Below are 12,991 nucleotides of genomic sequence, written 5' to 3' on the forward strand. Positions count from 1 at the left end.
CTAGACCAGTGATTTCTTCCAGACCTTCTAATTTCCAGTCACAAACTCTTGGTGATTTCCCGACTCCTTTTTGAAATATATCCAGCAATATTGATAAAAAGCATGCAGCTAAGTATTTATTTTACCCTCACCAGCAAGACAATTGAATTTGATCCATCCTTTCACCATTCCATTGCAACATCACACTTACAGTAAGAAAAGATGGTAAAACCGAGTGTAAAATCTGAAATACAGCACACCCTTCACCACGCTAAGCCATGGGTATCTCTGTTTAAGCAGGTTTACCCTGATTTCTCCCATCCATTCCCCTCCCATACCCCCTAGATCATCTTCTGCCCTGGCCACCCCTCACAGAAGCTGTTCCATGGGCTCTCCTTGCCAAAGTGAATGGTTTCTCTACCCTGTGCCACTCCTTCCCACCCGGAACCTCCCAACCCTTTATCTTCACAGCCCTCCTCCACCCACCCTGTTTCTGGCCAACAATCCAGGGCCCCTTTCAGCAAATCCTCCTCCTCCTCCTCCACACTTCTGCTTTGCACAGGAGAGTGACAAGCTCCAATTTAGGTCTCCACAGTTTTTCCTGGGCTTATCCCCTTAAACCGGATTAGCTAACGTCTTAATGCCAGTGACACCAGCCACAGCTCACCATCTGATCCTGCCGGTCAGGATTTGCTGCATCTGTGCATTTCCCATTGCTAAACTAGATCCTGTGATCTTTCCTTCCAAGTCTTCGAACTCCCCATCACCACCCCGCCACCATAGCCAGCTAGTTATGCTCTTCATATTTAGGAGATGCTCAGATCTCCTCCTTTCCTCACCCAACACCTCCAGGGTCTGAACTCTTTGCTGACAGCCTTTGTGCTTTCCCTGTTCCTTTGTGCTTCCCAAGTTTCTTTTCCAGACCATCTCCTTCACTTTGAGGTACAGGCCCTTGAAAACTTATGGCACCCCTTCCTTGGGCCTCCTTTTTCTTTGGTATCAGATACAAAATCTTGGGGGAAACAACTCAAGGCCTCGTTTCTACTCATCTGACCCATTCCCATATCGAACCAGCCTGTGGCCCAGCCCCAACACCCCTGTCCTGAGGACATTGTCCACTCTTCCCAGCTAAGAGCTTCCCCTACCACCTTTTACACATAAAGCAGCCCACATGGTGGCTCCTTTTGCCTCTTTTAACCCCACTTTACAGACCCACATTCTCCCCAAGTCTGCTGTTCATTCACTCCTTCATTCTCCATCCACCTCCATCACATGGTGGAGAAGCTCTTGCTGCAGCACTCTCCATTAGGTAGCACCGAGTAGTTGATTCAGGAAGTTGTTTTCCTCCCACCTCCATCCCTTTGCTTAAAACCAGCTCATAAACACCAAAGGTGTCTGTCCTGATCTCCTCTGAGTTCCTGATTTTTAGCTGGTCCCCTGCTCTCCAGGTGGAGGTGAAGGACACTCCTTAGCCTAGGAATATGACAGGACAAGGACCAGCCTGCAGCTCCTGAGGAGGTTCTGTACCTGGCACCCAAGGGAAGAGATTGCGTGAGTTGCAACTTTCCATCACAGTCCTTCCTGCCTGGGATGTGACAGAGAAACCATTGAGAGCAGCATGGAGAAAAAGCAGGCAAAGCTCTTGGCCTGCTCACTCCACCCCACCTCTGGACGCTCCCCAGCATCCCCACCACAGGCTCACTCTGGTCCCCAGCTCACTGCATGATGCAAAAAGAAGTCACGTTCTCTGTATCGATCAGGCTGTCCCTTCCCTGCACATGTTCCCTTTGTGTCCCCCCCCTAAAATAAAACCCCAACTGAGAAGAGGCACCAGCTGGAGTTTAATTTCAGACTCCAAGGCGTATCTGGAGCCAATTTGCAATGCGCTTACTCCGAAAAATCGCCCTCCCCTGTGACGCCTGACAGCTCCAGACCACAGTCCTGCTCTCAGCTCCCAAGGAAAAACGTTTTAATTTGTCACAAACCAATTATAGCGTCTCATCTATCCCTGAATTACTCATCTTGGCTACAGTCTAGGACAAAGGGCCCCTCTGAGAGGAGATTAGACATGGATATTAACAAGAGAAAAAGTGTCCACTGTCTCACCTTGCTGGGGACGCGGCTTCCAGCAAGACAGGAAAAGGAAACCCCTCCCGACTGACAGCCGGAGGGAGGGCTCCCATCCCGCAGCAAATCCCTCGTTTCACACGGAAGAATAGTCACGACAAACTCTGTATTCAAGTAATATTCATGCATGGCAGATAACAGAGTCACGGCTGGCAGAGCTGCAGCGTGAATATAAAGAACCCGCGCTCCCTCGGTTGCTGCTGTACACGCTTTGCTACTATGCTGGGATGCGGGTAAAGGAGCTGACAACACGGCGCATGGGGTGCGAGAGGTGGGGATGCTCCAATGGGTGCAACTGCCTTGTCTGAGCTCCATGTGCCACCCCTCAAACAAAGCCTCTTCCCCTACCATGGACACCCAAACAAAGAGCATCCATGCTCTCCAGCCTCCTCTGCACACTCCAGAGACATCTGCTGCTCTCACAGGGTGCATCAGCATCCCTCAGAGTTCTTGCTTTGGACCAAATCTAACTTCCCAGGCCCCAAGTCCCTCTGTATCAGTGCTTCTTCCTTCCTTTCCCAATTCCACGCTGGCCTCAGGCATTACCCTCCACCCCAACAGCCAAGGACCAGGGTGTCACCTTCCATGCTGAGACACAGCCTTGAGGATGCTTTTGGTCTGTTCTGTCTCCTGAGCATCTCAGGTACCGATTCACCCAGCTGGAAACAGGACCTGAACACTCAAAAGCAGCACCCAAATCTCTCACAGGCAAGAGGCACTTCGCATTTACAGTCACAACTGTGATGAGTCCCAGGCAGTAAGCTCAGTGGTAGGGACAAAACACTGCAGGCAGAGCTGGCCTTGCAGTCAGCTCGATAAACTGGAGAGGTTGCTGCTCCGTTTCAAGTTCACTGAAGGCATCTGAGGGCAGCCCCACGCGCCCTTCCTTCCCCGTGCCTCCTGCAGATCAGCTTCTTCCTTGGCTGAAGAGGGAGACGATGAAAGCCAATTTCCCTTTGTGCTCATGGCGAATAATTTGGAGAATTCCCCTTGTTTACTCAGAACTGTTAATGATGCGTCAGAAATTACCTCCAAGATTGTAATTAAAGAAAACGGCAGAAGAGAGACACAGACACACACATACACACACACACACACAGAGTGCCTAATCACAGCTTCATCTGCAAGTATTGAAGTGCTGGAGCAGACAGCAGCCTCCCCGTCACCCCAAGCCTGCAGAAGGACCCCCAAGAGCCTCCTACACAACAAAGCTCAGGGGTGCAGCCCCCAAGCCCCATATAGACCACTCACATTCCTCTTCAGCTACAAAGAAGCAGTGGCTGCACTCCGGGTACCCAGGCGTTGGGGAGGCCATGAACCTGACTGAGGCCATCAGGAAATGAGCAGGAAGCTCAGCCCCCTTAAAACCATTTTGGAAGTGGAGAAGCTGACCTAGAAGAGTAATTAGGCTCTCAGTCATCGCCGAAATGCAGACACCCACATGCACACAGCAACGTTATCTGTCAATCCCCTGCTAGCCTGACCTTGGGGTTCGGCGTCTGACGCAGCTGGAATAGAGCAGAAACAGGCCCATGGAGGATGGAGAGGAATTTGATTCCTGCTTGGTTACAGGAGGGTGCCTGCATTCCCTAATTACTCAGGAGTGACTGCAATGGAGAGGCTGGTTTCCCAACACATCCATCCCCACTCAATCCCAAGGCCAAATCCTGCTTTGCCTCCTGGAGCACTTCCATAGGGTGAACAAAGCTGCTTGTGCCAGCAGAGCAAACAGGGGTTGGGCAGGGAGAATTGGCTCAGCCGAAAGCAGCCAGCTGGAAAAAAGCCGTTCCCTCTCTCCACCTTAGCCAAGAGCTTAGTTGTGTAGGGCCCGTTTCAAGTCTTGATTAGGAGAGTGGTGGAAATGCAAATCCCTTAAGTCCCAAATTCAAGGTAGAGGATGGAGGAACAAGCTGTGCTGTCCTCATGTTCACAAGCAGCAGTTGTCTGGGTGCACAGGAGCTGTGGGGCGGCAGCAGGGTGTACGGAGCTCGGGTCTGGTAGACCCTGCCCATGCCCATGCCCAGACAGTGCTCCATCCACGGACTGGAGCTGGGGTATCTGGGAAGGATGAGTTTGGATCGCTACTCCACTATTTATCTGCTCATTTTTGATGTAGAAATAATTGAGGTCAGTTTTGAAGTCGGCTTCACACCAGCCCACAACCTCCTGCTCCCAGTGGCATGGTGAGGAAGGCTGGGACCCTGTCTGCACTCCTGTTCTCAATATTTCTGCATATAGAAGAACACTTAAACCTTTGAAAACCCACACAGCATTTCCAGGAGAGCCTCACATACCCCATACCAGGGTTACTATCTCCAACAGACTCCAGATGGGAGAAGCAGCAGTTTTCCATTCAAAACCTCTTCTAGGAGGCAAGAAAGCACATAGCTAGCAAGTGTAACCAGTGCCTGCTTTCTGGCAGGAGTTGGCCTCATGAAAGCAAACCCTGCAGCAGGTCAAACCATGCACTTACTGCTGCTGCAGGGCACCGGGGCTTGTTGTTTAAGCACCTTGTGATCACGTTCCTGTGTAGACTCATCTCCTGCCTGCCTTCAAGATGGGTTAAATTGCTCCATGTCTCCTGGAGAGAGAAGGATTGGATGGTGCTGCCACCCCCAAATCCACACAAACTAAACTTCTCAAGGTTGGAGAATCTAAGCCTGAAAAAAGATGAAAGCACAGCAATAACAACAGTGTGGCATAGCTGTAGGAGGGGACCCATTCATTTAGGAAGGGTATTTCTCCCCTTCAACAGACGTGTTTTTATCTCCATCACTCTCAGCTGCAGCCCACGCAGGCATGTTTAATTCTGGGGATTTGCTGCTAATGCCCAGGTCTGAGGAGGGGACTCCCTCCATCCTCCCTCCCTTCATGTTTGCATACAGTCCCAGGACACAGAGTTTCCTGACAAGCAGGCCGGGATGCAAGGCACAGCATGCCAGCCACTGTGGTCAGCATGTCCCCCAAAATCAGCTCGTCTTCCCCTTTGGAAGAACATGGAGCAAAGAGTGTGGTGACAGCACTTCCAGAAGTGTTTTACTGATAAAACCAGGGTTCAGCCAATGCCACGGTACAACTGTGGCAGAACAGGGTCTGCCTCTCATTTTCTCCTCCATCTGCTAGGATCTCACGAGGCTTGGGGATGTTTGTGATGCTAAAGCAGCAAGGTGGAAAATGTACTTACCTGAGAGCTGAGGGCAGTTTGAAATCACTGAGAAACCCCTTGGTACTGCTGCTCTCCCAACTTCAGTTGGGCTGCAAGCTCTGAGCAGGGGAGCCTCTCCATCACAGCTACACCAAGATCCTGCTACCACTCATGGCTCCAGAGGGGGATCATCAGTGCTCACAGCAATCAGGGCAGCCCACATCCCACATCCAAACTCACGCTGGGACTCTGAGATGTGCTCCAGCAGTTCTTTATTGGACAAAAGCATATGCAGGTACAGGGTGACCCACCACATGTACACACAGTGTGGGCACCAGGAACCCCCTCGGGCACTTGGAACCTCAACCGAGCACGGCCCTGCGGTGCCCAGGGCAGGCTGCCTGGGACAGAGAGTCCCACTGCCACCTCGTGGGTAAGGGACGCATCGCCTCCGCTTTGCCACCGGGCACAGCGGGCAGCAAACCCCCTGCGTGCAAGATCCCAGACCCTGCTGGAGAAAAAGGACCTAGGGAAAACTCAGAGTACCTGGCTTGGAAGGAGGAGGGAAATCCACACATACCAAAGCTAGAGGCTTGATGAGTTAATCTGACCTTTCCCTGCCTGTCTCCATCCCTGCTCCCCAGGTTGACTGCGAAGGGAGGATGCTGCCACACCAGGCAAGCATCTGTTTGCAGTCACTGGATGGAGGGGAGAATAGAAAGACTCGCTGCCAACAGCCCAGGACATGCTCATACTCTCCTGGTCTCACCAAAGTGAACCACAGCACCCCTTGAGGGCGCTGGCTGCCCAGGGATGGAGCCTCAGGAATTGAAGTATTGGTCCCATGCAAAAGATTCATGGGTAAGGCAAACCCATTAATTCCTTTCTGCTCCCAGTTAGCACCAGGTTGTTAAAAGATTTCTGCTCATTTTCAGCAGGATGGGCCACAATGAAAACCCTGCTTCACTGTGCACTCAGAGAAATAAGGAAGCTACACATCTCCCCCATAGAGGGAATGAAGCAGTGAGCAACCCCTCATGGCTTTGAGAAACCAGCCTACAGACGCTCCCCAAAAGAGATCTGGAAACAAAAGCACTATTGCTGAAACACTCTGGTTCTAGGACATCCCACCCCATAGACACAGAGGGGGTTCTGCTCTCTGCCTCCCCCCAGCTTGGGGCCTGCAGCTCCAGTTTGCAGGGGGAAGACCTCAATCTCTCTCACCCCACAGCACCTCCCTCTCTGTGTCTCTGATCCTGGCCAAGGAGCCACAGCACATGCAGGGAGGGAGGAATGGAGAGAGCGTGGCCCTTTTGCAGACCAGTGCAATGCCTTTGGTGTGGCCCTGGCTAACAAGAGTGGGGCACCGTGGGGTGACGTGCAGTGCCATGCTCCTGCCTTTGGGAATGCAATGACCTGAGCAGTGGATGGGCAAATTGAGCTCTGCCCTCCTGAGCTGACAACAGGGCTGAAGCCAGCTCTGAGCTAGATCCAAAGAAGGAAAACAGTCTTAAAAGTCCATCTTCTGGGAAAGGTATCCTTGACCCCCATACCAGGGCCAGAGGGGATTCACACTGTCCCTTTGGTCCACAAACCTGTAGACTCCATGTCAGTGAGCAGAAGAGCCTCATCACAGTCCCGCAGGACTCCAGGAAAGCAGCAGTGAGGAAGCAACATACCTATGGTGGCCTTTGCTGAGCCACTGGGCAAAGGAACATCACTCCTGAGCTTTACTCTTATTTTTTGACTTCCATATTTTGGAGAAGCTGAACTTGTTCTTCTTCTCTCGAGAACCAGGAGCCAGAGATCCATCTGCAGGAGAGGGTGCAGACACAGAGCAGGTTAAGACCCGCCCCAGCCAGCCTCAGAGCCACCCAGTGCTGCTCCATAGAGCACAAAGGGCCCTTACCCAACTTCTGGATCATGTCTGCCAACATCTGGTCCTCCTCTCGCTCTCTGTAATGGAACAGCACAGCATTAGAAAGCTTTGCTGTGTTTCATGACAAGGTGGTAGACACCAAAACCCATGCAAAGATTACTGTTATTCCTTCAGTCAGAAATTATGAACCTCCACAGCACACTCTGAGAAGGGTGCAGAAAAAAACCAACCAACCAACCAACTAGTTAGAGTCCTAGATATTAGCAAATTGCATCTGGTTCCCTTGAGAGCAAGAGCCTCTTGGGGATTTCCAGACCATGGCAGTCTAGCACTGAAGCAGGGAGGTCCTTCCTGGCCTATGAATCATCTGAGTTCACCAGCTGTGAAGCAACACCACACCCTAGGAGATGAATAAAGGTTGAGACACTAATGGCATGGGGTGCTGCAGAGGTGCTCATCACCATCAGGGACAAACGCGATGCTATCTCCACGGGCCTGCGCAAAGCCAGAGCCAAAAGTTTAGGCATTACTCAACATCTTGAGCTGGAGTGGGTGCCCTGAGGTCAAGAAATAGAGGTTGCTCTCAGCTACAGGCGGCACAAATCCAGCTACTTGACACAGCAGTCTTTCTTTGAACTTGGGGAGGATCCAGCTCTGGGCTATAGTTCTTTTACTTGCTGCAGCAGACGAACACATTCCTGGCTTCATGTTCCCAGAGTCCTGCAGCTCCCATACTGCCTCCATCCTCCCCATCTTTAGCCTTTATCTCTCTTCCTCTGCCTTCTGTATTTTCATAGCCCTTGTCCTCAGAGCAGCATCAGCTTGAAAGAGCACTGAATATGGCTGCGGTCCTGATCTCAGTTTCTAACAGCTGCCAAGGAAGCAATGGCAACAGCATTTAGGATGAGATTCTTGGTGACAGGTCACTGCCCATCTCTCATGGAGCAGAAATCTGGATTATAGCCATTCATCCACCCCTACAACCTGGGCAGTGGAAGAAGTACAGTGGAAATCATCCCTGGTGTTGGCTCATCTCCCACCATCTGCGGGTCCTCACCTGAGTCTGTCCTCATCCAGGCACTCCACAATGCTATTCCGGTCATTGACTGTGTTTAGGTACGACTCCAGCAGCTCCTTCTCTCGCTCCTTCTCCCTGTTTGTCTTCAGCTCCTCTGCACAAGACAAGGAAAGCCCATCTCACAGGTGAGTTACCTGTCTGCTGTGGCTCCTGCCTCCACCCTGCTCCAGCAAGTCCCTCTCACAGGCCCAAATTATCCTCATGCTCATGGGCACATCTCACAGCCAGTGCAGGTGGGTTGGGTGTTACAGGGAGTCTGCACCTGACAGCTTAACACTGCAGTCAGGAGACACCCCATAGTGAAACTGCAATCCCTGGCAGTGTCATTTGGATCTGAAGGGCATCCCAGGGCTGGCACACAAAGTGGAGGGCTCCACGCAGCCTGGGGCTAGCAGGACTTACAGTGCAGCCAGTCCTTACCTGGCTTGCTCATGAGGTGTCGCAGCTCCATCTCAATGTTCCACTGCTGCTCCTCCAGCTTCTGCTGTTTCATCCTGGAAGGAACCACAGAAGTGATGAGTAACTGCTCCTCCATGCCCAGGGCTGGACCCTTCTCATATCACACTAAAGCCTTCTCTCCACATTGCCCACCAATGGGCAGGGGCTGTGGGTCAGGGGAAATCTTCCTCCATCACATCTGTGAAGTTTCCCTCCCATGAGCTCATCACAGACCCTGGGTGCTCATCAGCGCTCAAAGGCCCATCAGGATGCTGGCAGTTCTCCCAGAGCCTTCCTCATCCCACCAATTGGCACATTATTTTTTGGGGCTGCCACACTCCCTCTCCTTTCACTGCTTACTGTTCCCAGGTGAAGTGCACAAGCAGATGGGTGAACTTCTGGTTGTACTTACTTGTACATCAGCTCTGATTCCTGCCTGAGCAGCAGCTGTTTCTCATGGATCAGTTTGAACCAATCCACCATGAGAGCATCCTCAGACTCATCTGCAGAGGAGACAAAAGGAAAGATTCCTTCAGAAGGTACACCAGTTCGGTCTCCTTGTCTCAAACAAACAATACTTGAGGGAGAGTCTAGGATGACCAATATGAGCTACAGGCAATGATGAGCTACAGCTCATCTTTGGTACTCCTGAGTACAAAGGAAAGGATGCAGATCACTCCCTGCACATTCAAGGAAGATGATCAGAGATACTCTGAACCCAGCTCATCTTCCATGTGACCAGCTCAACTCTGCCATTCTGAATGAACCCACTAACCCCTGCAAAACTGGAGCCAGCCCTGACGACCAGTCTGGCTTCAGATCAGATCAATCAGATCAATAGCAGCCTTCCACTCCCAAAACTCCCTGATCTTCAGCCAAATATACACAAGTCCTTCCTCAAACAATAGGTTAGGAAACAGCCAGACAGGGTTTGAAACTCCCAGGGTTTTATCTTGCTATACCAGGCACCTTTGGCAACCTGGTGTCTCACATGTAGCATGAGCTCCTAGAAATGGAGCCAAGAATGCCATGGGGTAAGACATGAGCTTCACACTCCCCACTGTATCAGAGCTGGCCAACAGTCTCTTTTACCTCCCTCACAGCCACGCAGCTGCTTCTCCAGATCCACTCCTTTCAATTCCAGCTCATCCAGCTGCTTCTCGATGTCACGCACCTTGTCCTGGATTTCCTCTTCGGGGAGGTAGTCTGGGTGCAGCTAGAAAAACAAACGTGGGATCAAATACAGCTCGGTGCCCTCAGACTTCCCACTGAGGTCGCAGCTCCAACCGAGATAGGAAATGACATAGGGAGCCCAACTGCAGAGCCATGTCCTGGAAGGGCCAAATCATCAGTGCGGTGGCCACTGACATACTACAGGATAACATCTACCCACACCTGCCAACCCACAGACATTCTCCCTCCTTTGTTGGGGGACACAGTGTCTACCAGCATTTTGTTTGGCTCTGTCTTACCCTTTCCTTGGGAATTCACATAGTAAGACAAACTGTCTTACTGTCTTATTATGTCCCAATAAGACAAACTGAGATATAAGTGCGCAAGCACTCCAACAGGATACCCAACAACCCCAGCCTGTTCCACTTACACCTGGTTTCCAGCCATACCTTGGTTGGGGACACTGCTTCAGGGCGCTGGGTGCTTTTTGGAACAGAAGGTTTAACTAGAAGGGAAAAAAAACCATAAAACCAAAGAATTCCACAAAATACTTTACACAATTTTGTGGTGTGGGACAGTGCCTACACCACCAGAGCACAATAGGTCCCTGCCATGCAACACAGGCGCTGATAACATGCACGCATCTGCATGCCTAGCTAAGGTGGGAGATGTGTCTGCAGGAAACAGCACAGCCTGATTTACACCTCCTGGCTGGACACTCAGATACCCCCTGGTCACAGAGTGCTGCTTTCATCCCCAGGGCGTAGGCAGTCATCTAACTCAGGTGTGACTTTCAATCTTCCACCCAAGAATATTGACTTCCATGTTCATTCATTATCTTGTTAGAACTCAAAGATATTTATTGTGGCAAAAGCCATCCCTTAAGCTCCCAAGGGATAGAACAGAAATACTGGATTACTGTCAGAGGAAACACTAAGATATACTTAAAAACACCCCTCTAGTGCTCTTTTTAAAAGAGGTATCAGTAAATACTCATGAAACAAAGATGGTCTAGGGGACCTTACCATAGGTTTCAGGAAACTAAGGTTCAATTCCTTCCACAAAACACTTCCTAGGTGAGAAGTCCCCAAGGCCCCACTACGCAGCATTATTTAGGCCCTGGACACCTATTAAAATCAATTCTTTTTGCAATGTGTATTTGTTCCACTGTGCCTCAGCTTCCTCTGCCCAACTGTGCTGCAAGGATAACTACAGAAGAGTGTGAGGTATTCGGATACCCGAGGGGCTGGGCTGAATAATTACTACAGAGAGAGAACAGAGGCATATGTGGATGATGTGATAAGGAAGGAAAACTCTAGTATCGAAAGAGCATGGCTGTAAGAAAGGCAGCAACGGTGCAGGCTCAGCACACAAAAGGAGAAAGACAGGACAGACTAGGGAAGCCTCATGAGAGTCTCTGGCAAGTGGTGCTGACTCGAAGAAGCACTCAAGGACAGCTTTCCAACTGCCTGGGCCTTGCTCTATTGTGCTTTCTAGGAAGAGTGCAAAAGGAGATGCTGCTGCACGTGGCAATCAGCTGTGTTGTCCCTGCACTGCTGGCCTTTGTCAGGGTACTCTTCCTCCTGGATGCTGCTGGTTTACTGCCCTGTATGCTACAGAATCGCAGAATGGTTTGGGTTGAAAGGGACCTTAAAGCTCACCCAGTTCCAAGCCCCTGCCATGGGCAGGGACACCTTCCACTAGACCAAGTTGCTCTAAGTCCCATCCAACCTGGCTTCTCTTCTAACTTCGCTTCAAGGTTCCTCCAAGAGGGACCTGGCCTGCCATGAGCAGTCTGCTGCTACTGCCGGAGCAACACATCCCTCTCCCAGCTCAGCCCTGCATCTCCAGGTTTCTTCTGAGCGATCTCTGCAGCACCTCCAACCAAGGCAGAAAGCTGCACCACTGATAATGAGAAGACCAAGGTCACTGGAGGGGAACAGCTAGTAAAATGACACTCTCCTGACCAGCTTAGGGTCTGATATCCCCTGATATCCTTAAGTTCTGTCTTGACAGACACAGGATGGACTGGCTGCTTTTGCCTGCAAACTTGAAGTAGGACAGTTGGCAAAACAACCTTGGAGCTTCTGTTCTCAACAGAAAACACTATCTACACCAAAGAAAATGAACGACCTACAGAAATGCTCACCATCCACAGCCCCACACAACACACAGAGGATTAAGGGCAGGAATGGTAGCTGACTGTTCACAGCATCTCTCTGAATGCTGAGCTAAGGACCTATACAGAGGAGCAACAAGTCTGTCCTTAATCCACAGGTTCCCAAGTGACACCAGCAAGAGAACAGCCTTTGGGATGGCAGCCTTGCACTCACGTGAAAAACAGGGGGAGACTGCTGGGAAAGTTTCCCATAGCAGGCACTCCCCAACAGCAATCAGTAAGACGGATGTAAAACCAGCCTCCCTTATCTTAACAGCTCACTTCCTGGGAAAGATGTAATGCTGAACCTTGTGGCTGAGTGAGGAAAAAGGAGATGGAAAGTTTTGGGAAGTGGAGGCATGGTGAACTTTTAAAACAGACAACACAACTGAAGTTTGAATGGTTCGTAGCTCTCAGAGGTGCGGGCTAAGGACAATGCTGGAACCAGCTAACAAATACTATAGCATGAGGCCATGGTGCCATCGGGACCGATCTGGCTTGCTCCAAAACAAACATCTGAGCAAGGGCTGAGCCCTGCTGTGAGGACCTTCTAGTCCAAACAGATAAACAGATAAAATAGAGCTAAATAGGGTAAGAAAAGGGGAGAACAAACAAGCTGAGCAAACAGGACAGCAGCAAACATCAGGTAAGTTCCAGGAAATTTCATTTACATTCTGGAGGGATATGCAGGAGCAAAAATAACTAGACAAAAGAGGAGAGGTACACAGTAAAGCTGTGGTTGAACATACAGAAGAAACTGGATTAAGGGTAGGAACAAACTGGTCAGAACTGGTCAGGATATCTTTGAACGTCCAAGAAGGAAAGCAGCCAAGGCTGCTCCTACCATGGGTCCCGCCAGCTGGAGACTCTGGCTGACAGTTCCCTGCATTCCTTTCATTTCCCAAAGCCACTCAACTGAAGGGAACAAAGATATCAACTAGATCCCAGTTCCTCGAATGAGGAGATGGTCCTCTTCATAGCTTTGAGTCTAAAGAATGACAGGGCAGTGACCTT

At 50.6% G+C, this 12,991-nt stretch overlaps 1 protein-coding gene across 4 annotated transcripts in view; it reads right to left on the reverse strand.

Moving 5' to 3' along the window:
- Window positions 1-12,991, reverse strand: part of MICALL2 (MICAL like 2) — a 34,026-nt gene that overhangs the window by 3,837 nt on the left and 17,198 nt on the right. For 3 of the 4 annotated variants that reach the window (XM_030483852.1, XM_030483849.1, XM_030483851.1), the window contains 7 exons: window positions 10,269-10,324; window positions 9,739-9,862; window positions 9,059-9,149; window positions 8,629-8,702; window positions 8,188-8,302; window positions 7,161-7,207; window positions 5,505-7,063 (listed from right to left, as the gene is read on the reverse strand). In XM_030483852.1, the coding sequence (XP_030339712.1) occupies window positions 6,969-7,063; window positions 7,161-7,207; window positions 8,188-8,302; window positions 8,629-8,702; window positions 9,059-9,149; window positions 9,739-9,862; window positions 10,269-10,324 (602 nt within the window). In that variant the 3' untranslated portion in view covers window positions 5,505-6,968. Of the gene's footprint in view, window positions 1-5,504; window positions 7,064-7,160; window positions 7,208-8,187; window positions 8,303-8,628; window positions 8,703-9,058; window positions 9,150-9,738; window positions 9,863-10,268; window positions 10,325-12,991 lie in introns of those variants that run through there. The other variant, XM_030483850.1, reaches the window with a different exon arrangement.

This window comes from Strigops habroptila, chromosome 4 (genome assembly GCF_004027225.2).
Source record: "Strigops habroptila isolate Jane chromosome 4, bStrHab1.2.pri, whole genome shotgun sequence".
NCBI classification, from domain to species: domain Eukaryota; kingdom Metazoa; phylum Chordata; class Aves; order Psittaciformes; family Psittacidae; genus Strigops; species Strigops habroptila.